Here is a 24255-nt window from a genome sequence, read left to right on the forward strand (position 1 = left end):
CAGGGTGTCCCACTTTCAAAGAGTCTAAGAAATCGGCGACTGGAGTGATGATCCAGAGGTATTCCCCGCTTCGCCTCTGGGATTTTGACACCTGCAGCTTGAGGATCTGCCATCGGGCGAACAAGCTAACATGGTCAGAACAGTTCTCGAAGACTCATCGCGTTTTGTACCGCAGGGACTCGACCCTGCTACCAACAATGAGCTGTCGTAAATATGGAGTCGTGTTCAGAGTCGGGTGTTGGCGCTAGCCGATGGGGACCAGCGCAAGATCAGACCGCTCGGTGTGAACGACGTGCTGTCGCACCTTGACGCGGCCCAGAAGAAAGACAAGGTGTCTTCTTGGAAGGTCAAGGACATCAAAGACTCATTTAACAAGACTTTACTGTTCATCCAAACAGTGAGCAGTATAACAGCAGCGGCTGCGTCACAGTATGACTTTTTTTGGTTTAATCTGTGGTCAGGACGAATACGAGCTAACGGTCGGGAAGGCGTTTGGCCCCTCAGAGCTATGTTTCAATGCGCTCAACTTTGTGATCCAAGCATAGCAGGGTTATCAAGGCATTTTTGAAGAACTAGCTGGCTTACTGGAGAAATGCACCGAATATCTTGACCGCTTAGAGTACCACGTCCATGGGGGTATGGACACGAAATTGAGTAAAGTCGCGTGCCAGCACTTGCTCCTCTTCGTGGAAATTTGCGATCGCACTGTCAAACTCCGTTCAAAGAGAATAAAGTTGCTTGCGGGGGCTAAAATACTGTTTCTTCAAGATAATGGGGTAACTGATTTGTTGGCCAGGATGGAGAGCCTCGTAGATGAAGAGAATCGCCTGGTGGTTGCGCAGACTTCTGCTCTTGTTTCAGACGCTGCAACCAACTCGAAGGCGAATCTAGCTCTCATGCAGGGTCTTGTGGATTCGTTCGCAGAGGACAGAGCTGATCAGAAGAAGGAAAAGGACAAGAAGTCCAGGGAGCAGGTCGTCTTGAAGGCGCTGGCGTTTGATGAGACCAAAACAAATCAAGACAGCGGGGAGCCAGAAGCTTTCTGGCAGACGATCTATCGCAATTATCTTGGGCAGCGTATAAAGGGCACCGGTGAATGGATTTTTAGCGATCACAAATATGTTGCATGGGAGAAGGGACAGTCCAGTCGACCTATCCTGGCTATTGCGGGTGGTGAAGGAACTGGAAAGAGCTTCCTCACATCCACTATCACAAAGCATCTCAATCGGAGGAAAGCCACAGAGAGCTCCGACCGTAAAATAACCACGGGTTATTATTTTCTGGAAGGGGATTCTCGCGATGAGCTAAGAAATGCAATCAACCTTGAGCCGGTTGCAAAGTCACTCGTTTGGCAGTTCAGTCAGTCTGAGAGGATCTATCTCAAGTCCGTCGCTCAAATCTGTGAACACTACGGAGAGGTCGACCCGGCAGAGATCTCAAAGCACCTGATCTTTGGTAACCGGGATCTGGCCAACTTAACATCACTTTTTATATTGTCATTGATGGGCTGGGTGACACTGTCGGAGAGGGCATGGTCAGGTTTTTGCAGAGAGCTTCCATACCCATACCTGGTCGCGACATTCGCGTCCTTGTAACCGGTGACCCCAGCTGCTTTGAGCAGTTAAGCAAAATTGGGAACACTCGCTTTGACTGCATGTCTATCAGTACGAATAACAGATCGGATGTTGAGAAGTTTATAGAGAACCGGATGGATAAGATGCCAGCTTTGAACGATCGCACCCGCTTGGGAATACCGGAGCTCAGGGACAATATTCGGGCCAGATTGTGTGCAGAAACTCAGGGCGACTACTTCAAGATAGACAAAACCCTCGACCATATCAGCTCCCTGGAATACAAAACGGACATTAAACAGGCCCTGGACGATGCAAGCAAGGAACGCTCGCAGCAGATAACCGAGGCAATTAAAAAGATGAATGAAAGCCGCTCTGAAAAAGAACTCTTGGAAATAAATGAGATTATACGGTGGATTGTTTACGGCAAGGATGTCCTCACACCAAAGCAGATGTCAGCAGCTCTATATGTACGAAATGGAGAGACATCGTTGCTGCCCCTTGAGCAGAAACCTAAGATAAAATATTCACTGTTCGAAGTGGATAGGAATGGCAAGGTCGATTTCCGATCTTCTGAGATTGAACGTTACATTCCGCTGAAAAAGACCACCCACGACTTGGAGGATTCGTATAGCAAAGAGGCGGCACAAGCCGCAGAAGTTGCCATGATTAAACACTTCCTTCTCACGTTGTGCCCCTCAGAGGTTTACACCAAGCTGAAGTTTGACGCCTACCTCGCGCAACTGTCAAAGCCCAAGGGTAGCCGTATCAACAAGGATGAACCGCATACGGGCGAGACAAAGATGGCCTTGACCTGTTTAGACATCTTGACAGAAAAGACTGATCGAAAACGAACACGACTCCTTACTCACGCTCGAAAATACTTCATAAATCATTTGTCAACTGTTGATCTAGCGCTGGCAGATATTGCTTGCAAAAGCGCAGTGGGTGTACTCTTGGCAAAATTGTTTACTGAGGGCAGTTCAATCGATATCTTGCTGCATTGTGCTGAGTCTGTTGATGATCCTAATCTTCGATATAAGATTCGACGTTATTGGCTTTACAGTAATGACAGTGTTAATACCATCCTCAGATGGTTTGGAGACTCTGCTATTACCTCCGAGATTACCGACACGGCGACACGGGCTTGGGTGGCGAGTGTGGCCTCAGAAGCAGAGTCTGATGAAGACCTAATGAGACCTGCTGCAGAGAGAATGGCAGTGCATTTCCTGCAAGAGGCGCATTCAGAATCATTCACAAAGGACGCGTTCCTCTTCATTGCAGGCTTCGTAAATAAGGTAAGTAGCGCTCTCTTGAATCAGCTCGAAATACTAACCGAGCCTTAGATTGAGCGTCGCAAGGGTGTTGTTACCCACGAAGTGAATGACCCTAGCTATGTTTATTCGGTCGAAGAAATAGAGAACGTTGAGAATTGGTGTCAAACGGTGCTGCCGCGGTAACTATTGGTGCAGATGGCATTTTCGTCGATATGTGGCACAAATATTAAGTTTCCGACGAACAAGGTATCCCTGGCATGTACAACTGAAATGACAGCTGTGACATTGGTACCATGGGTGGTCATGCTTACTCCTTTGCAGCATTGGTTCCTGCTGCGCAGTAGGGCTAGTCGGAATTTAGCTATTGGTGCCCTCAGTTCTGAAATGAACCGACACGTGTGTTTACTTTCCATATAAAAGGACCCATCATTCCCCTACACAGGCCACCTTTTTTGGAGCCTTCCGCCCAGTTGTACTTGAACTATCCACAATGTCCCTCTCGCTGTGCGCCCCCTGGCGCCTCCTATACGCTATACTTCTCACAATAGCCCTTGTAAACGCCCAACAAGCCTCAGAAGAAGACTTCTCTCCGCGAGACACAATAACACGAGATGTGTGCATTCTCGGCGGAGGTGCAACAGGCACCTACGCAGCGATCCGTCTAAAAGACATGAATCAAAGTATAGTAGTCATCGAACGCAACGATCGTCTCGGCGGGCATACAGAAACCCTATACGTCGAAAACGGTGGCCACGTCGATTACGGTGTGCAAGGCGTCTTCAACTACGATATCTCGAGGAATTTTTTCAATCGACTCGGCGTACAATATAAACCGGTCACCCCGGGTTCGCTCATCAATAAATACGTTAACTTCAAAACTGGGCACGAGGTCTCTCCTCCCTCTGGCGTCTTAGACACCGTCGCCGCCCTCCTCGTATACCGTACTGCTATCCAGAAATACGACTACCTCAAAGACGGCATCTACAACCTTCCGGATCCGGTACCAGAAGAGCTCCTCTGGCCGTTTAGCAAGTTCGTCGAGAAATACAAGTTCGAAGGCGCCCTAAACGTGATATACACGTTCGCCAATGCATTAGGGGACATGCTCGCCAGCCCAACGCTATATGGTATCCAACTATTCGGTATCTCACATATCGACATCTTCCTCCAAGGAGGATATATCACGCCAAACAACGGAATGTACGAACTCTACCGCAAAGCCAGCGAGGAACTAGGAACAGACGTGGTCTACAACAGCAAAGCCACGAAAGCCACGCGGTCTGACACCGAGATTAAAATAATCACCCACGACACCTCGGGCAAAAAAATACTCATCAAGGCCAAAAACCTCCTCATCACCTTCCCTCCCATTCCCGAGAATCTAAAAGGTTTCGATCTCTCTCCGGAAGAAATATCCCTCTCATCTAAACTCTTCTGGAAAACATACTACGTCGCCGTTCTCAAGAACACGGGAATCCCTAGCAACATAAACGTCCACAACGTCAACCCGGATGAAAAACCGGGCAATCTCCCTGTCGCCCCATTCCAGTGGGCTCTCCAGGATATGGGTCCTAATAACTACCTCGCGAGTAAACTCATCGGAGACATGAACTTTACGGACACGCAAGCCCAGGAACTCATTATCGGGGACTTACATCGCATGGGGGCGGCGGGCACCTTCGATATCAGGAAAGATTGGGAGATGGCGGCTTTTGGAAACCATAACCCCACGACGTTGATGGTGGGTGTGGATGATATAAAGGATGGGTTTTATAGCAGGTTTTATGATTTACAGGGTCGGAGGGGCACGTATTGGACGGGTTTGACGCTTGTTTCGGATTATTCGGCTTTGTTGTGGAAATATACGGAGTCTGTTGTTGAGAGGATAGTCAAGGGGGAGTGAGGGTTGTTTGGTTTACGGGGGTATGGTGGGATGGGTCACGGTGTAGTGGGAGTTTGCGGTTGGGGGTTTTGGTGGCTTTGGATACGTTTTCGTAATCGATATCAGTGATGTTTGATAAGTTTTGTTTGGCTATACCCGAATCTGGATTTGATTTTACGTACCATATGCGGAATCTCTCTGCTTGTAGAGACAGGCCCTTTTGCTGAATGACAGAGCATCTGCTTCAAAAGCAGGAATTTGAATCTGGACTGTGTGAATGTAGTGCGTGACGTGAAGTGGTGGACATAGTCCTCGTTCTATATAAGTCACGTTGCATAATACTCCAAGAGGGTTCATCCTTGTAAACCATCATACACAACATGGGGCTGAGATATCATCCGGCAAGAAATGATCATTTGATATGTTTCATGATCAAAATAGTGTATTAACAGCTACTTATGTACAGTTCCCATGATATCTTTATACAATATTTACAAATTCTACATCAAGTCATATGTACAAGCAGTCACCCAACCTTCTCACCCTTGTCCTCTTCAATGACCCATTTCTGTTCTCCGGCTGGCGTAGTGATCATCCTGAAAACGTACTTCTTATCCAGTCCGACCAGGTAATCCCGACGAGCGTCATTAGTCCAGTCATAGGTACCATAGAAACTAGGCAGAATGGGACTATCGGTGAGCCAAACAAGGACGGAGCCAAGTGACTGCGGGATCCGGGGACCCTTGAACTTGCCGTATCGAGTGATGAACACGAGGACAAGGGCGATGGCCATGGATGAGACCATGATCAGGGCGACGATGAAGGATGAAAGGGAGCAGACGATGCTCCATGTGGGTCGCAGGATTTGGGCATCGTTGTCTGTTATTGGTTTTGGGAGGGGTTGGAGATACATGTCTTTCTGGAGGGTGAAGTATGCTGCGAAGAGCCATTGGTAGACTCGTTTCGTGGCATCGGTGAGCCCTTGGGCATCGATGGTTGTTGATTCCGGGTTCAGGTTCTGGTAGACTAGCTTAATTAGGGAACTGGGCCAGTCGGAAGGGAATAGTTTAGGTCCGTCTGTGATGGTGCCGTTTCCTATGTCTTGAATCGAGGCGATGAAGTGTTCGTGGTAGTTTGCCAGGTTTGATGTCACGTTGTCGACCAGATTTCCGCTCGTGATTGTGCTGCCGATTGGGTAGTAATACTGTAGTATCCCACTTGGATCGAATGAAATTGTGAAATTCTGGATTTTAGGAATCGGTTGGCAGTGCAAGGCGAGTGTGGGTGAGTCTGTGTTGGAGCCTACGGAATTGATTGCAAGAACGGTCAGCGTGCCATTATTGGTCACTCCACTCGGTGCCAGTAGCTGGATTGAATATGGCTCGCTTGAACTTTTATTGACGGATGGTGTACCATCCATGCCCTCGGTATCTCTACCAGTGAGGTAGGGGATATTCTCATCCTTCGAGAGGTCTTGAATAAGGGGGACTTGATGGCAGTTCAGGTCAGCCCCGATACCCAACGTCACAGCTTCATACTTATGTTCCATATTATTTGTATGGACAGACAATGGGACAAATGAGTAATCCGGTGCTGTCCACGGAAGCAACGACACTGAATTCAACAGGGTCGATTCAATAGGACCGTTTTGGAAGAATGTGGGGACGGTGCTGGAATTGAGGATGGTGGAATAGTCGTAGCGTAACTCGACAGCCTGGGTAGGCCAGGCTGCTCGCGTGCGGCTTTGGGTAAAGAGCGCACCCAGAACGGCTGGAAGACCGGTGTTAATGATACAGCACAATGCGACCAGACTTAGTACGAAGGAGCGGGAGCGTATAGACCGGAAAAACACGGTAATCGGACTTTGGGAGGACAGATTTAGCAGCAAGGAATTTTTCGCATCAACTCCCCCTTTTTGGAGGTGAATCCACGGCTCCAGGATACTAATGTTCACGTAGATGGAGTTGAACAAAGCTCGCATCATAGACGCCATAAGTGACGGTAGGATTCCCAAAGCAACAGACAATCGATCTGATGCAGAATCTGAAAGGCGTCGAAGTCGGCTATCTTTTGAACACAGAATGAACATCACTGTCATGAAACAGATGACCGCTAGCAAGCCAAGAAGTTCAGCGACAAATATGGGTTTGGATAAAAAATGGAGCCTGGCATCTTGACGTGATGCTTTCCTACTCGCTGGTTTGCTGTAGAGCACTTTCTCACGTAGTGTTCTTGGCGGGGCTTCTCCGGGAAGAAACCCCAGTTTTCGACCCGATGGCTCATCATACCAGTAGCAGCGCCATGCACGCAGCTTGCGGTTGAGTTGTCGTGCGGTTAATTTGTCAGTGTACTCGCCAAACGCCTGAACACCAGTAGGGTTAAATAGGTGCGCCACGATGCTGCACATGGCTGCGATCGATCCCGGGTCAGACTTGAGTATGTTCTCGCGCGACTGGTAGAAAAGAGCAAGCAAGATACATGTGGCTGTCCCGAGAAGAAGAATTACCTCTGATGCAATGGCAGGGAAGGTAATGACCAGGACAGCCACTTGGTCAGTTGTTCCAACCCCTTGAATAGGAGTATACGCAGCATTTGTGTTGAAGAGACGGCTCAGCAGACGTGCAAAACCAAGCTTCATATCCATACGAATTTTAGATATGAACTCGTCCCCGGAGATGGGGACCTGTGAGTACTGCGCGGAGGTAGAGCACGGGGACTTATGGGCTTCTATTCCTAGGCCACATCGGTCAAGGGAATAATTTGTTAACGTTCCATTGCCAGAGGGGCAAACATTTCCTGTAGGGCAGATGCCTCTTTTGAGATATGCTTTAAATCCAGCTATATCCAATTGCGAACTATCGAGAGCAGACATGGAGCCTTTATCGACTACAATTGCGACTACCGAGCCATTGGCCTTCATGGAAACCTCCGCCTTGGCCGTATAATACTGCATGTCACAAGAGAAGAACTGAGCCTTGGGCGTCTGTCCAACTAAGCGACCGGTATTAGTTGTGTCAATGTCGAGGAGGAATCCATATAGATCAAATGGGGCACACGGGATTGTGTCAAGCTCCCAGCGTCGGGCCTGTACAGGAGTAGCTGTCAGGTCGAAGATACCACTGTAGTTCGCATTTAAGGCGCAGTTTTGGGAAGAGTCTGAATATGATGTCAAGCGCAGGTCACGAAGCGCACAGGTTAAGGTAGAGTAGTTGGAATAATCAGCAGGTGTCTCCCCGACGATCTCAGTGACATTCGCCGTGAGTGAGTTACTGATTGGCAAATCGGAGCATGTAAGGTCGGCCCAGTACACTGTATGATTAAGTTTCCATAAAGCCGTGAAGAGTGCATCATCATCAGAGGGAAGTTCAACTGGTGGGATGGCAAAGTGTGAGAGACGCGACGGTGTCTCACCAGTATCTCCCCTTGTAAGAGAATAAAGACTCATGTTCCGTTGCGAAGATATCCATTCGGCTTGCTCTCCGACCGGCACCAGTTCCGGCCAGCCTCTCAAGGTCGCGTCAGAAGACATTGGGACGCTATCAACGTCCAGCAAGGCGCTCAGTGTAGCGGGCAGCATTAGCTGTACTAGAATATTAATGATAGACACGCCCAGCACTACCCAATGTTTTCTTCTCGCCGATGAAATAGGCGTTGATATAAAAGGTCCAAAGATATAATTAGCGGAAAGCACGTCAGCAGGAAAGACCTGCTCTTTGGATAGTTGAAAGTAGGGTTCCAAGCGGAAGACATCGTAGACCGTAAAAGACCAGAGGGTCATTAAGCACAAGCCGAGGATTGTTGGCACAAAATTGTACGCAAAAGCGACATGGTTTGGTACATCGTCTGTGTCATCGTAGAACACAAGGCCACCTCTGGCGTCACTGTACTGTCGAAGCAGCTCGAGAGCCAGCAGCATCAAGCCCATGACCAAGGCCAGGAAAAGCAGGTAAGTCGGCCGTAGCGTCCTGGGGCGCCAACCTGTCACCGACCTCTCCGCGTTCGATCCATTTCTCCACCACATCGCACACGGCGACCTTTCTGGTTCCGAATAGATCTATCGTGGGCGGGTATTAAGGGCACCTCCTCTTAGCTCTGTCCCCTAATTGTGGGGTGGTTCCGCTACTCCCGACGAAATGAAAAAAGAGCAGAGGCATTGGGTTAATCAGGAAACACCAGTTTTATGAGACATGGCATCTGATCCAGTCAGAAACCGTAGGGACCATTACCCAATCTCTGGTATCAATCAATGTCTCACCGTGTGGGGGATTTAACCTCGCCCCGTCGAGAGGTTGGAAATGTTTTTTAAGGTTTAACGAACGACGGCGGATTCCTGTGCCGATGGGGATCCACGTGATAAAAAGACCCACGGGCGGCTATACTTAGTACGCGTTCGTCATCTCCTCCACCGCCTCAACTTTCTGCCAGCCACGTGAGTGGAATCAACCAGAGCACTTTCAGTACTTCGCCTGAATGAAGAACCTAGGTTACTTCTGTACAGACCTTCAAGTACATTACTTTTAACCTCAGAATATGTGTCACGCACAAGCGCTAATTTACCACTTGACCAACTTCCACTGCATTGACATCACGAATCTGTACTCCTCTTTACAAAGTATGAAAGAGAGAAATATATATCTCCCGGATTCTCCCCTGATGTTAAACACAATAGCATCAACCTACAGTTATCGATATCTGACACCTCGATTGTTCGATGTAACTTCAAGCTGTACTACAGGGAGGTGCTGAGAAGCACAGAACCTGTACACAGTGACTGTCATGAACAAATTGATCGGGCCATTGATCACCTGCTTCTTGCCATCGGCCGGCGACTCTCTTTCCGCGTCGTACCGGCAAATGTTCTCTTTTTTGACAGACCTGGGTCCGGTGTACACGATTTGGCTGCTGGAAAGCCATCGCATCCATTCCTGGGCAGTAGTGATCCTGTAAGTAAAGACCGTTTGTGTTTCAACAGTCATCTCCCACAGATAACAAAATATATGCTGAAATTATGCGATAATCACAGTCTAATGCTGTTGGGCACGGCATTTCAGTCCTGGGATTTGGGTTGCTCGCCCCTTGTACTTTGTGATCGAGCATCTTCACAACCTGGTCCCTAAGCTCCTCCATGGCCGTCACGAAATCAGACCAAATGCGCCCGGGTCCTTTCTCCCCGCGCTGATTGCAGGATACTACGGACCCCATTTTGGCAATTTCTTTCCGAAGATCGTGGCCATGCGCCAATGTTTCCACGCCATATGGCAGTTATTCCCCATCACCGTGCAGGCTCCCTTCCGCCTTCTCGAGAAATGCGCATACCCGCCCGTTCGACCGCGACCACAATAGAGGGAAGAAGCGAAACAACACTCCACCAAGAATCTGCGCTATATTCGTTACATGTATCCAGCACTCGCTCTGGTATTTGTATTGAAATTTATTCACACTCTGCTCTCGCTTCCGGGGGGTCCATCTACAGCCAATTTAGTCTTGCCCGGGCTGTAGGAAATCTTTGGGGACGGTGTTGCGACAACCTCAAGTACGACGAGGCGATCGCGATGGCGAGCGGACTTGTTTAGGTGGTGATGAAAACCGGCGACTTGAAACAGTTGAGCACCCGTGGGACGGTGATTGGGGGATTCGCGGGAACGACTGTGATTGCCCTGGCTTAGGGCTGTAGGGAAGAGGTTTTGGCCAATGTTGCGATGACAGAGTCGCGTTGAAAAAGATTTGATTCTGGCGTTGCTTCTGTATGTATACAAAGTTGGTAGTGAAAAAAGGACCTTGCGATTCAACCTTGCGACAATTCCCAAGCATATAGTCCGTCTCGTAAGCGCGGAACAATCTCGGGCGCAATCACCTCAATCGAGATCAATTGAGATCGTATTTGTTCCACTCCGACTCACACGACCAACGCGACCCGCTTCTGACTTCTTATTGCTTTATCCGATGGGAGTCCTCGCATCACAAGGGAAATTTATTGTCGCATCTCGTCGAGAATGATCTCATAACCCGCGGGGTAAATGGCCTTTTAGGGCTGGCCGATCGAGAGCGGGCCGGAGATTATTTACCTTATTGGATTAGAACAGAAGTCTTTCGCCGATTGCCTGCTGATCAAATATTTTGCGGCAATCAAGGACCGAAATTGCGGAGAACGCTCGCCGCAAAATTACCCGATTCACAACATCCCCTCACTCCACAGCTCCCCAGACTAAACATCCATTATGAGCTGGAACTCCGCCAAACAACAACTATGGGGAACACACATCCCACCATGAATGGTTATATACCCCGCCTCCAACGGAGGTTCAACAACATAAAGGGGCCATGGTGCCCTCCAACGGATCGAAAATCATCAATCAATTCTCCTTCACAATCCCACATACACAATGGCCCCTGCTACCCTCAAAGTCGCCATCGCTGGCCTCGGCCGCATGGGTGCTCGGCACGCACACCACTTCTATGCCCTCACTCCCCGCGCCGAAGTCATCGCCGCTTCTTCTCCCGTGCAGCATGAGCTGGACTGGGCCAAGGACAACCTTGGTGGTGCCCGCACTTACCTCGACTACGATGAGATGCTTGAAAAGGAGCAGGCCAATGGTCTACAAGCCGTTGTGATCGCATCGGCTACCAGTGTACACGCCGAGCAGGCCATCAAGGCCATCCGTCGTGGATTGCACGTTCTGTGCGAAAAGCCATTGAGTATCAATGTTGACGAGGTATGTCTTCACTCCTTTCACCTATCTCCCTAAAGAAAAAGAGAAGAAAAAGAACAAGACTCTAATTATCATGGAATAACAGTCCCAATCCGTCGTCGACGCCAAAAATGAATCCATTAAGCAATTCCCCAACCAAAAAGTCATGTGCGGTTTCTCCCGCCGCTTCGACGCCTCCTACCGTGACGCCTTCAACAAGATGAACGACGGCCTGATCGGCACCCCCAGCGTCTTCCGCTCCCAGACCTGCGACAAGCTCGACCCCTCGGGTTTCTTCGTCGAATACGCCCAATTCTCCGGTGGTATCTTCGTCGACTGCTCCATCCACGATATTGACCTTGCGCTGTGGTTCTACGGCCAGGACTCCGTGGTCAAGTCCGTCACTGCTATCGGTATCACTGCCGTCTCCCCAGAATTGAGAAAGTACAATGACCGTGATAACGCACTCGGTATTGTCGAGTTCTACGGTGGAAAGATTGCCCAGCTGTACTGTAGCCGTATGATGGCTGCTGGACAGGAAGACAGTACGTTCCTCATATCATGCTATACAGAGACCGAAAGTTGCTAACAAGAACAAAGGCACCGAGATCATCGGTACAAAGGGCAAGCTGGCCGTCAACACCCAGCCCATCTCTAACCTGGTCAACATCTACGAGCCGACCGGTATCCGTCGCGAGATCCCCCCACACTACTATGGACGATTCCGGGAGGCTTTCATCACGGAGGCGAATGAGTTCACCGCTGCCTGTCTCGATAACACGGAGTTGCCTGTCCAGCTGGAGGGGGCTGTCGCTGCTGTCCGGATCGGAGCTGCTCTGCAGGAGAGTCTGATCTCGGGTAAGAAGATTGAGTTTGATGAGCAGGGCAACAGGATCTAATGGATATAAATATTCGGATTGGGATTCGAGCGATTATCTATTCTGGTAATAGAGATTATGTTTGATAGAATTAAAATAGACGACTTTATGGAATGCAGGTTATGGCCATTTTGGTTACTTTATCGGACTTTATATTCGGGTCGAAGGGATGGAAGATGACTGTTATTATGAACGTGACTGGAATATACCAACAAGGTACATACATACCGAATTGATAGTATGGCAAAAGGTGCAGAGAATGTGGACCCGTATTGCATTCAAATTCCTAACAAAAAAAAAAAAAAAAAAAAAGATATTCTATTCAGAAAGGTACAAATTGTCGTTTCATCCACATCTAAACACCCATATCCCATAGAGTCCCAATCCTCTCACCACAGATGGAGATCTTCGGGGAGATAGTCGAGTGGAAGAGAAAGCGCATCATGAGTCGAGAATGCACGGGCTATAGCTATGATACGAATAAAATGCATTCACCTGATGAATGATGTGAGATTGGTGCTGGAGACCCTTATGCATAACCTAATTAGCCCATAGTGTGATATTCATATGGTAGAACCCAGCTTACTGATTATCTTCCTGGACATGAAGCCGACACCTGAAGTTATTAAGGGAAGCCTGCTTTTCCACGAGAGTCTGGATCAATCCGTGTGGCTTTTATAACGGGATACACCAAGCATGAGCTCCAATTGCAATAGTGACTGCATACAGGACCCAATGAAAGTTAAGAGCCCACTCCAGGATACCGGCACAGTTAAATAAAGAGGAACCGCAACAATGGTAAAGCAGATACTTATGCCGGCATATGTCCCACATTTGATCAGAAGATCGCGTTTCGGACGAAGGTCGTTGATTATCGACCAGATCGAGGTACTGATTCCAAGGAGTTGGATAGTAGTAGATGCTGTGAGTTGGTAGAAATCAGAATCCGTCGCTTTCCCGGGGATGGCTTCTGCGTTGAATGAAGCTATACAAGCAGGAATAGAAGCAACCACGCAGAAAACCGGGACGAGAAAGCAAATATAGATTTTGTTTTTACATGACTAGAAGCCGTGGCTGGTGGACTAGCAGTCAATGGAGTATCTGGAGATTTGGCCGAGGTTATCCTGTCCTCTTCTTAGTGGAAGCGTTCTGTGAAAGGGATAATGGACCTACTGCTGATCAGTGGTATCCCAGTTGGCGAGAGGCTTGTGCTCATCTCCCAAATATTCACAAGCAATCGCAAGGGCGCCATCAAGTTTACCAAGCATGGCTTTGAGTTGGAGAATCTTTTCCCCGGCATATCTCTTGTCATCCGCATCTCTGACATGCCGGTCTAGCTTCTGCACCTCCTCCACTATAGCACGCAGCTCTTTCTTGGCATACTCCTCGTCTGATGGGGGATCATCGGTGAAGTAGCGGCTGTCTTCTTCATCCTTGGCCTCGTAACAGGCGTTCACTCGAAGGTATATCGCGTCCCAGTAGTACGTAGTGCGCACGGGTCTAGATATCAGATCCAACAGATCGCTCAACTCGAGATCACTCACGAACCGACTGACTCGCAGTGTGAACCTCAGGTTTCGGAGAGGATCATTCTCGATACGATCAACATAGTCCTTGGTAAGTTTCTCAAACTTTTCTGCGTCTTCGGCGTCGCCCTTGTATTTGAGTGTTTTTAAAGCCAGACTATCGAGGATGAGAAAGGCCGTCGCTATCGCTTCGAGTGTTTTGATTTCATGTTGATTGGAAGGGTATTCTCGGGCTTTTTGCTTAGTGTTTTGACGTCTATTCATGCCGTGCGAGCGTGACTCTTGACTGTATAGATCGAAAGAGACTCAAGTATTATCACCAAAGAACGACGGGTTGGAAAGAAAGGTATAGCCTTGCTGGAAGGAAATTAGCCCTCATTACCCCGCTCATACGTGTGAGCAGATAATACGTCGAAATACGGGTTTTTATGTATTTGAATGGTGGGTCAAGCTGCTGAGTATATTGTACAGGTCATGGATACAAGTCTCTCTCAAGGCTAATTCTGCAGGTTTGGGGACGATTGAGGCTCAGCACGAGGCTCAGCACAAGGCTCAACACCAGGCAGGCACGGATTTCAACAGAAATAGTAAAAGATCGATAGACAAATTTCTCGAAGTGCATCTTCCTGATAGCCTTTGACAAGCAACACCTACATGAACAGATCAATGTTGGGCTTGATTCTATTGATATCTGTTCTTTTGTTAGGAGCTAAGTTGCATGACGAGAAGCGAACAAGTACTTCAGGCGACACATGGGTCCGTCCCACTGCAGACAAGCTCAATATCTGTGTGAATAATGCAGGAATAGCACGAATGCGGTACGCTCTAGACGAATAACGAAACATTGGAGATTCAACATTCTATATTATAGCTATTTACGTTCGAGCAGGTGATATTGTCAGAGACAGGAGTACTTCATTCAATCCCATCCCCATGCTTCCAGCAACATCTTTTCTACCTTCCCCGTCGGAAAGGCATGTTCCTGACGCATGGTTCTCAAAACCCCTAGCAGGGCTTCCTGCTCCCCACGATCATTGAAATACTCCCCACATAATGTGATACCCATTAAAGCTTCAATAAAAGCCGGCGGGGACTGACGATTGCACATCGCAATCCCACACAGCCGGCGCACAATGTTCTTCAGCGTAGTGGCCAGTTTCCTTTGACTAGAAACCGACCCCGGTCCTAAATTAGGTCGACTTTGATCGAAAGCAACTAACAGAATGCGAGCGAGTTCGAGGTGTGTAGTCCCCGTGACGTGACAGCTCTCCAGATGCCAGATCTCTGGAAAGACCTGTCCGGAGCTGGTATCAGGCTCTCGGTAGCACATGGGCTCAAATGATTTTGGCAGGGCCAGTGTCAAGTCGCGTTCGTAATTCCGCAGCTTGTGCCATCGTGCCGGGTCGTGGTGACGACGTGAGGGTTGATCCGCGTTGTGAATGTGGCTGCTTCCGTAGCAGTATTCGAGAAGGTCGGCGCAGAAGATGACTAGTCTGTCTGCCCAGATGACGTCCTCGGCGGGGGATAGATTGCGGAATGCGTCGCAGTGGTTCATGGGGAAGTTGAGAGGACGTTGTTTCATGAATGAGGTAAAGAGTTCTTGACGCAGGGCGACCCAGAAGGCGGCTTGGCGAAGGCCATCTGGTCTTGGGACGTGAGGAATGGTATATGGCCATAGGATGTTCGTCTGTGGAGTGGGAGAGGATAGCGGATGGGAGGGCGAATCTGGTGGGTGTGGTGCATGGACCAGGTGGACCCCTGGGCCGTAAAGTTCCTCCTGTGAAGGATATACGGGAGGGGAGCTGTGCGGTAATGTTGCTACTAGTGGGACCTGTGCGTTAATAAACATGTTCAACATGCCTAAGAAAACTTCAGTATCCTCCTCGCCTTCGTGAAGTGGAGCGTCCATTTCTTCGTCGGTGCGAAGAATGATTGCCGCTGCCAGAAGAGCTTCATTGTGTATCTGTTCTGGATCCATGCTGAGTCGCAAAAGATCTTTAATGCATTCATTGTGATAGTAGACGGCCGATTCCTCGCTCAAATTTGGCAATAGATGGCCCTGCCACTCGACTACGCCGGCAGAGTTGCGATACCTCTGCAAGCGAGTCAGATGGCGAGCTGATGTAGTAAGTATGGCATTCAACAGGGTGGGCGAGGAACGGGCCCGTTGCGGCACCAGACGGCTGAAGTGGCGCTCGTTGTCACATAAATCAAAGCGAGGGCCAATGACCTCGGCGAAGTAGCGTAGGAGAATTGCTTGAAGGCGGATGTCAGTATTTCCAACAAAGACGACGGGTCTGTGTATCTCTCTCTGCTTCTCAGGAGGTACTATGCTTGCACCTCGATGTAGCGCAGCCATATTTGAGCTTATCAGCGTAGTCATTTCTGACGCGGGTGTCTGCCCTTGTGTCCCACATTGAGTAGCACTCTTGGTGGAGCTGTTTGGACCCAGGGCATGAAATCGCGCATGCTCCGATTGAGCTCCTACGGCGGCCCCAGCCCGAAACGACACGTCCTCGCCGTCAGTCTCCTCATTTTCAGAATCACTCGCTGAGTAGTAGCCCGAGATGACGTCCACTGTCTCGTCGATAAACCTCAGCGGGGCTAATGACCTATCAGATGCTAATCGCTTTCTTTCGTCCGGCTTGACCGATAGCGTACTTACCCGATCTACGGCCCAGCTTTACCCAGACTTGGTCCGGAGCAAAGGCCTGGTCATACTTTGCACGGCTACCAGGACGAAACTGAATCGGATTCTTGCGAGGTTTGCGCCGTACACATGTCCGGTTGTGTCGCTTGCAGGGCTCACATTGGTCGGTTTCATACGTACCTAGGCAAATTAGCTTGGGTCTAGCCTTTTGCCTTTTAGATCAAGTACTTACATCGCAGATGCTTGGATCGGCAATTGATACATGGGGGTTGAAGGGGCACTGCCCGACCCCGTGGGGAGACTGGCGGCGGCCGTGGGGGTTCGGGCGAGGCCATTCTTCGATTGGCTGTCGGAGGAGGAAATGCAGTACATCATACGTGAATTGCCCCTTTCGCTTCAGGGAGTAATTCGAAGGGTAGAAGACTACATGCAGTCGAATGATAGCAGAGAGAGGACACGGTTATCGGGGCAGAATTGCCTCAAGAAAGGTTATCGGGCAAATTGGCGCCGAGGCAAAAGGCCAATCATTCTCTCCGATTGAGGGCCCACCGATTTAAATCATCCTGTCTTTTCCCCGCGTTTTCAAGGCCGCCGGAGTGATCCTGTATGTCCCAGCCAATCAGGATTCCGCTAATACGTCCAAGGAGACCCATAACGCGTTTGTATGGGCTCTTCTGAATGTGTACCAACAGAGATACATGCTGGGCCACATTATAATCAGGTCTATAAAAGAGACCATGTGCGTCGTGTAGAGGCAACTCTTGTTCCAGGCTTGCAATTGCCTGTGAATTCGAAACATAATCAGTCGCTTGCTTTGGTTCAATTGCCCTGTGATATAGCAACTCACCATGGCCCAAGACAAAGATGCAAAATCCCAATCTCCAACGTCCATAATGAATGATCCCAAAAAAGCGAACCTACCCGAAAATGCACACATCGAAGTGGCCGCTGGGAGTCTCACCACGGAAACTGGCATCGACGACCTCCCAGTTAGTATGTTCGTATGGCTTGTTGCCTTTACCGCTTCGATTGCTGGAATGTTGTTTGGCTACGATACTGGGATTATCAGTGCTGTTCTTGTCTACATCCATGATGGGTTAGACCACCGCACGCTCACCAGCAACGAAAAGGAATTGATCACGTCCCTCTGCTCGGGTGGGGCGTTCTTCGGATCTATTTTGGCTGGATTGACGGCGGATAAGGTATCTACATCTATATGTCACTTCGTGATCGAAACGATTAACTAACTGTTTGCCTCGCGAAATATAGTTGGGACGCAAAGCAGCAATCTACTTCGGTTGCGCGTTGTTTACAATCGGAGCTGTCCTTCAAGGCGCCGCATACACGATTGCTCAAATGGCCGTGGGTCGGGTTGTAGTTGGCTTTGGTGTGGGGTCAGCTGCCATGGTGGTGCCTTTGTATATCGCTGAAGTAGCACCTGCGAAGGCCCGTGGACGACTTATTGGCTTGAATAACATGTCAATCACCGGTGGTCAGGTAATCTCTTATGCTATCGGAGCTGCCTTTGCCAATGTCAACCATGGCTGGCGGTACATGGTAGGGCTCGGGGCATTGCCAGCCCTAATCCTGGCCGCTCTGATGCCTTTCTGCCCCGAGTCCCCACGCCACTTGGTATACAACCATCGCCAGGAGGAGGCCCGGGGCGTGCTCCGTAGAATCTACGGGCACCCATCCGACGTTCAGCTGGCTTCAGTTTTAGCCTCGATATCCGCCGCCTGTGACGAAGCTCGGGAGATCAACGATGGCGCGACGCGGTCGACCAAAATCAAGCAGCTTCATACCGTACCCAGCAATCTCCGGGCATTGATCAGCGCATGTGGCTTGATGGTCATATCACAACTCTCGGGTTTCAATACACTTATGTACTACTCCTCGACACTGTTTGCATTAGTAGGCTTCGATAATCCCACCGCAGTAGGGATCGTCGTCGCTGGAACCAACTTCATCATGACCTGGGTCAACATGATGGTGATCGACAAGATGGGTCGTCGCCGACTGCTCTTATCCACAGCCTGGGGTATGTCCGTCGGTCTTATTGCGATAGCGGTAGCATTCTCCTTTATTCCAGTCGACCTAGATACTCTCGATTTGAAGAGCAACAGTGTCTCTCCTCCGGCGATTGTCGTCTTGGTGTTCATTATCTGGTTCGTGATTTTCTATGGCGTCTCGGTCGGCAACACGGCATGGATGAGCACGGATTTCTTCCCTCTGGAGGTCCGCGCGATGGGCACTATGTGGATCACCTGCTCTAGCTGGGGAAGCAATGTCATTGTATCCAGCACGTTTTTGTCCATGATGAAGAGTATGACCCCGTCTGGAGCATTTGGGTTCTATGCGGGCATCTGTGGTGTTGGGTACGTTTTGATATACTTTTTCTATCCGGAGGTGTCTGGTTTGTCGTTGGAGGAGATTAAGGAGGTATTCAAACATGGGTTTGGAGTGAGATACGCTCGGAATCTGCGCAAAGAGCGAAGGGATATTATCCAGGAGAGGTTGAGGATACAAGGCAAGACGGCTGTTGTGGGGCACTGAGTTCATGTACACTTAAGGACGGATGAAGCATGAGATTACTATCTCTCAAACCAACTTTATTTATGAATAGCTAGATTGCATCTGATGGGCTTTATGATATGCTAACTTATTTCTTACTTCTAAATTGCCCAAAGCATATCGGCGTGACATCCGTAAATCTGTACCTTGGCCAGCGGAAAGGCCGCAACCACATATTCCTTCAGCCAAAAGATATATTGGCGGGTATGTAGCTCTCTCCCATGTCACTTGCAATTACCCCACGTAGGCACTGTTGTCCAGCTTGTTTGCCTCGCTTGGATGTGAAAGTTATTACATCGGGTGCCAGTACTAAGCCGACACTCAAGTCCTCCACAAGCCCCCGGTAGGACAAGAGGAAATATATTCCTGTTTGTGTTTGCTATAGCTATACGTTTGACAGTGCCGGAATATATTTACAACGGGTGAGACCATCTGTGTGCATTGATTTCCGTGAGTCCTACGGGATGAGCCTTGTCATGATTCTGTCACGCTTTGATGGATATAGACCCATGTTTTTCGAGTCAGTGAATGGGCCATAAGTAGATCCGATTGTAGCCTATGTTTGACAAAAGGTTCTTTCAGATATGGAACAAAGAAACGGACCATAAGGAGCCGACTCCCGCTTCAATCCCCTCTCACAACTGCGTCGGCCACCGTTACAGCAGTTAGGTATTTCGGGTCACACCAACAAGAGTCCCTATGAGCTTTAGTTACTCCGACAAGAAGACCATAACAGCGAACGAAAAAAGCAACAATCATCATCTCCCATGATGCTAACACTCCCAAGTCACCGCCATTTTGGCTAGGCTATTCACCTTCCGTGATCACTATATGCTGTGCTGAGTAACACGGACAGTCTAGACTCTATGGCTAGGTTGAACTATATAAATGTGACAAGGATCAGACGGGATATTTTCCTTCTACTCATGTACATTCTTATTACGACTTAGGTCTGTGAACAGGAGTGTCCTAGACATTTACCCGCCGAAATTAGAATAACCAGTTGGGGAAACATACCCTTCGCTTGTTCTTGCGCAATTAAGACCTGTATGTATGCCTCTGGTTACAGTTGCACGAAGGTATTTTCGACATTGGCAAAGAGGATACGACGTGATACTAAGTGAAAACAACTAAAGACTGCGTGTTTATGTCGGTGTGTTACAGGGCTATGCTTAGGCTGCGGAACATAAAACTAACAACTCGTGGTAGGACTCCCTGGTTGCTTACTATTCCTTTAGTGGATTCCTATGTCTATTCCAATCGAGGATCTAAAATAAAGTTCTATAGCAACTCAAGAGCGGGGAGTACGTATACAGTTGACCTTTTACAAGGTTGCCAATTACCGCGTGGGTTAACGTAAACTTTCTAGTGTCTATGTATGCACAGTAGCAAGTCCCATAGAACCAGGTCAAGGTAAATCAATCAATAAAGAGAAATCTCTTCATAGATCATCTGAGGGCACTCCAAGGGAATCAAATGCTTCACACTCTCAACAACCTTCAACGAAGTTTTGACCCCACTTTCTTCAAGGATTCGGCAAACCTCAGCCTCGACTCGCTCTCTTGGCTCGACAACATCCAGCTCCCCAACAAGAACACTCGCCCGAATACCAGCATGACCAATGATGCCCAGAGCCCTCCTTACACTCCCAGAAACATCTTCCGCCATCCCATACGTAGGCCAAGCTTTTTTGGCAAGGTTACTCCCACTCAAGCTGTCATGGACCACCAACTCGATATCGTCTTCACTTAAGTTCTTAGTGTTTGCGAGTACGTTCTTAACGGTCCACCTTACAGACTCCTCTGTCTCGTAGGCAACCTTTTGCTGTTCTTTCATCTCCGGTGGGAGGCTGAGGGCTGTTGGCGGGGCGGGGGCTACTAGAACCAAGCCTTTCAATTCTCGAAGCAGATTCTCATTCAGGGTAGATAGCGTAGCCAGGGCTACTTTCGCTCCCATAGAATGACCCACGAATATAAAACCGTGGTTTAAAAGGTGATTCGTGCTAGCATCTTGCTTCAACTTCTCAAGTGCGAGTGCAACGTCGGACGCCATTGCCGTAATTGAATATGCCGTTCCATGTTCCTCAGATGGACCCATTGACTGACCCCAGCCCCGAAGGTCGAACGCAAGAATCGGATAGGTAGTATCCAGGGAAGTCGGTGAGCCGGGCGATGTGAGCTTGTGCCATGTCGAAGAAGACCCGCCCCAGTAGTGGAGGAGAACTAGAAGTGGCTTTTGGTTGTCGGTTGAAGGTCGAGAGATACGCGCGTGGAGTGATACGTCAGACGATATCTTGAGGAAGATGGACTCCATTTTATTAATATTCAAGTTGTTGCTTGTGTGAATGTCTTTCAGTATGCTTGTTCCAGGCTATTTACACTGTGATCAACCCTCCATATATAATGCTATATCTAGATTGTTGGTCTCTTCGAATTGATTCCTTATGACTCATATGCTTACAAAATACATTGTTGAGACGTTATTTGGAATTATGTCCCCATCATCATTTATATAGTACCTATGTCAGCAAATGCGGAATGATACCGCTGGGCACATAAGCATTCTAGAGTCAACTATCGAATCTAGTTGAAGTAAGCACTAGGTGATCCTGTCAGCAGTTTGGTTGGCCTTATTGGTGGGTAGGCTAGAGTGGGTCTGAATGCTTAGCATTAACCTAATCCGGGCTGAGATGGACAAAGTCGAGATTGGATACTGATGTAGAGCGAAACTAGTATGTTGGCATGTTTACCTTGATATAGGCTTGTAGGATGTAGATTAGGTTGGGTGGATAGCGATGTATTCATTAGAACATTTACTGCCCCTAGCTAGTGATAATAAACAGTAATATATGGCCCCGTAGCATCAGAGTAGGAGAAGGATATCCACGCTTGCAGGTCGGTGCAGTCATTCAGGTCCATATGTGGTCTAAAGCACAAATTATTAGCTTATTTCTAAAGACTTGCAGATATTCAAGACGAGGCAAACTTACACATAAGAAGCCAAATTGTCAATGTATGATTGTGCGTGCTCGTGGAGCCCATGTCGTTTAAAGAATTCGACCATGACCTTTGCGACATCCAGATCATTCATTCCAGTCGTAGGGAAATAGATCTTGGGTTGTGGATATGCCTTACCGGGAAGTATCTCCAGGTTGAACAACATTGGAACAATATTGGATGGATCACCTGGGTTTCCAGGTCGGTTCTTCTGTTCACGCAGGCCATCCTGAATATCGAAAGAATTCCATAGATCGCGGACCATGGCAAGTCCTCTCATCGTCTCAGGATCTGTTATCCGGTTGCCGAGAGTCCACATGCTTACGGCATTCTCAAAGTTGACTTGGAACAGCGCGATGTAAATTTTGAATCGAGTTTTGTGAGGCTCGACGAGGTCGCAGGATATCCAGTATGGGGCGGCAGTGGCCAGGACTGAGGTGAAGTACTCCTCGATCATGTTCATGGATTCACTGAAAGCACGCGTTTTATCCACGTTCCGCACCGCGTTGAACATCAACTGCGTGCGAGGAATGCCGGTGGCCAACGATTTCAGTTGAGGGTATAAGTATAACTTGACCGTCACGTCATCCTTGTTGAAATCTAGTGCTAGAAGGCTCTGTGACTTGGCCGGCTCATCATCCAATATTGCTCGCTCTAGAAGTGTATTTTCTTCTTGATCAGTCAATGATACCTCATTCACTAGCTGGTGATATAGTTGCAAGTCCAGTTTAATATTCAGCTGCTTGAAGCGGTTCAGGACCTTGCCGAGACAATGTCTGTTGCATACATCGCGACTGGTACTAGCAATGAATGTTGTCGGCTCGAAGCCCATTCGTACAGTCTTTCCGGTCTTTGTAAAGTTTTGACTGAATTCCAGTGGCCCTAGTCCGCTGAGGACACTTTTGTAGAGCTTACTGCGTTGAATATCAGGCCATGGTCCAAGAAAAGGTATGACGTGTAGACCATAGAGACACAAGTGTTGATACTGCTGGTGAACATTGTATTTGCACTGTGATAGGAGCTTCCCTAGCATCGGTGCTGTGTTCTGCCACCATTGGTCCTGGTCAAAATCTGGAAATCTCAGATATTTACTGAGAATACCATATGGTCGTGGTTCATCAGTATCACCCGATGTTTGTGGCCTGTCGCTGCCTCTCGACAGCGTATAGGTAGTCATAGCCGATGCAAGATAAGGTGATATGGAGCTTGGGAATGAGAGGAAGGTGAGCAACGGAGGACATCCGGTGAAGTTGGAGATGTATGAGCGCCCGACTTCTGTCAAGAGCTATAGGCAGCTACACGGTCTTTGTGCCAGATTGGGTGGGCTGCCAAGTGCACCATGGAGACACAGTGTATCTGGACACAGCAAGTCATGGTTAATGATTGCAGCTACTCTCAGAATAGGTGATTGTAGGTGAGGGGTATTCAACACAGTAAGCGGATGTACATGGCCGGATCTTGTCGTTTCACAGTGCGACACGATAGAAATACTCCGACTTCTTGATTCCGAAGCTTACTATCAAACTCAACGGAAGGTTTGCCGGCAGAATGAACGCTGGATCCACTCCTCAGCAGGATGTACATCATCTTGCCTGGAATTCTTTTAGTTTTCTAGCTTCTACTTAAGGTCGTGGGTAAAGCAAATGACCTGCCAGAAACTTCAGGCGTTGGATAGTTGCATGATTCAGTATACAGAAGTGGGTTATTTCCCATGGATAGTATTGGAGCAACAAAAACAAAGCCAGGAAATCTTTCTCCGAATATGTCCAACAACAAGCGTCCCGATACAAAGGTAGGGGTGGTACGACTGGTACTTACATGAGAAGTAGAAAGAAGCACAAGCCTCAGGGGTTACAACGGCATCTATGCTAAATGCCCTTACAAATCTATGCTTGTGGCCAGATACCCTTACTACGCGCTGATTTGTATTCAAGCACAAATTACCAACTCGGGGATTAAATGCTCCTGGCGGTCAGGCTTTCTCTGTTGCATATGTATATTGAAACCTGCAGTGCCGTTGTCCAATGAGGACAGTCGACTGCATGCGGAGAATATCACGCAAACTCCCATTGAAGCAATACAATGATAGAAGCTTAGAGGGGTCTCAGCTGCGGCAACTTGGCAGTACATTCAACCAGTCACTGTTCTGCTGAGGTATATGTTCAGTGGACAGTTGGAATTAGGCTAGCTGTACGGGTTCTGGAGTATGCTCAGC

General features: G+C 48.6%; 9 protein-coding genes across 9 annotated transcripts; 4 read left to right on the forward strand and 5 right to left on the reverse strand.

The window, feature by feature from the left end:
* Nucleotides 1-130: 130 nt before the first annotated feature.
* On the forward strand, nucleotides 131-4751 carry F9C07_8696 (uncharacterized protein; the record flags this gene model as incomplete). Its single annotated transcript, XM_071511811.1, has 7 exons — nucleotides 131-133; nucleotides 230-429; nucleotides 797-1591; nucleotides 1678-2869; nucleotides 2918-2950; nucleotides 3044-3244; nucleotides 3291-4751. The coding sequence occupies 7 exons, from the start codon at nucleotides 131-133 to the stop codon at nucleotides 4749-4751; spliced, it is 3885 nt and encodes a 1294-aa protein (XP_071364506.1).
* Nucleotides 4752-5046: 295 nt separating this feature from the next.
* On the reverse strand, nucleotides 5047-9081 carry F9C07_1679764 (uncharacterized protein). Its single transcript, XM_041286461.2, has one exon. It carries the CDS (start codon nucleotides 8749-8751, stop codon nucleotides 5257-5259), a length of 3495 nt encoding a protein of 1164 aa, XP_041147907.1. The 5' UTR covers nucleotides 8752-9081; the 3' UTR covers nucleotides 5047-5256.
* Nucleotides 9082-9506: 425 nt separating this feature from the next.
* Nucleotides 9507-10073, forward strand: F9C07_8698 (uncharacterized protein; the record flags this gene model as incomplete). Its single annotated transcript, XM_071511812.1, has 2 exons — nucleotides 9507-9673; nucleotides 9875-10073. The coding sequence occupies 2 exons, from the start codon at nucleotides 9507-9509 to the stop codon at nucleotides 10071-10073; spliced, it is 366 nt and encodes a 121-aa protein (XP_071364507.1).
* A 1040-nt stretch (nucleotides 10074-11113) lies between these two features.
* On the forward strand, nucleotides 11114-12318 carry F9C07_8699 (putative oxidoreductase; the record flags this gene model as incomplete). The annotated part of the gene is made up of 3 exons (XM_041293074.1): nucleotides 11114-11443; nucleotides 11526-11964; nucleotides 12020-12318. 3 exons carry the CDS (start codon nucleotides 11114-11116, stop codon nucleotides 12316-12318), a joined length of 1068 nt encoding a protein of 355 aa, XP_041147908.1.
* A 542-nt stretch (nucleotides 12319-12860) lies between these two features.
* Nucleotides 12861-14087, reverse strand: F9C07_2204171 (uncharacterized protein; the record flags this gene model as incomplete). The annotated part of the gene is made up of 4 exons (XM_071509580.1): nucleotides 12861-12913; nucleotides 13025-13358; nucleotides 13471-13472; nucleotides 13529-14087. The coding sequence occupies 4 exons, from the start codon at nucleotides 14085-14087 to the stop codon at nucleotides 12861-12863; spliced, it is 948 nt and encodes a 315-aa protein (XP_071364508.1).
* A 327-nt stretch (nucleotides 14088-14414) lies between these two features.
* On the reverse strand, nucleotides 14415-16975 carry F9C07_1679864 (uncharacterized protein). Its single transcript, XM_041293096.2, has 3 exons — nucleotides 16706-16975; nucleotides 16489-16653; nucleotides 14415-16427 (listed from the first exon to the last, which is right to left on the reverse strand). The coding sequence occupies exons 1-3, from the start codon at nucleotides 16806-16808 to the stop codon at nucleotides 14743-14745; spliced, it is 1953 nt and encodes a 650-aa protein (XP_041147910.1). The 5' UTR covers nucleotides 16809-16975; the 3' UTR covers nucleotides 14415-14742.
* A 346-nt stretch (nucleotides 16976-17321) lies between these two features.
* F9C07_8702 (putative MFS sugar transporter) lies at nucleotides 17322-19026 on the forward strand (the record flags this gene model as incomplete). Its single annotated transcript, XM_041293093.1, has 2 exons — nucleotides 17322-17675; nucleotides 17743-19026. 2 exons carry the CDS (start codon nucleotides 17322-17324, stop codon nucleotides 19024-19026), a joined length of 1638 nt encoding a protein of 545 aa, XP_041147911.1.
* Nucleotides 19027-20466: 1440 nt separating this feature from the next.
* F9C07_8703 (putative alpha/beta hydrolase) lies at nucleotides 20467-21357 on the reverse strand (the record flags this gene model as incomplete). The annotated part of the gene is made up of 1 exon (XM_041286465.1): nucleotides 20467-21357. The coding sequence occupies one exon, from the start codon at nucleotides 21355-21357 to the stop codon at nucleotides 20467-20469; it is 891 nt and encodes a 296-aa protein (XP_041147912.1).
* Nucleotides 21358-21600: 243 nt separating this feature from the next.
* On the reverse strand, nucleotides 21601-23217 carry F9C07_2245791 (cyclo-L-Trp-L-Trp prenyltransferase; the record flags this gene model as incomplete). The annotated part of the gene is made up of 2 exons (XM_041293097.2): nucleotides 21601-21969; nucleotides 22034-23217. 2 exons carry the CDS (start codon nucleotides 23215-23217, stop codon nucleotides 21870-21872), a joined length of 1284 nt encoding a protein of 427 aa, XP_041147913.2. The 3' UTR covers nucleotides 21601-21869.
* Between the last annotated feature and the right edge of the window lie 1038 nt (nucleotides 23218-24255).

This window comes from Aspergillus flavus, chromosome 5, assembly GCF_009017415.1.
Source record: "Aspergillus flavus chromosome 5, complete sequence".
Lineage (NCBI taxonomy): Eukaryota > Fungi > Ascomycota > Eurotiomycetes > Eurotiales > Aspergillaceae > Aspergillus > Aspergillus flavus.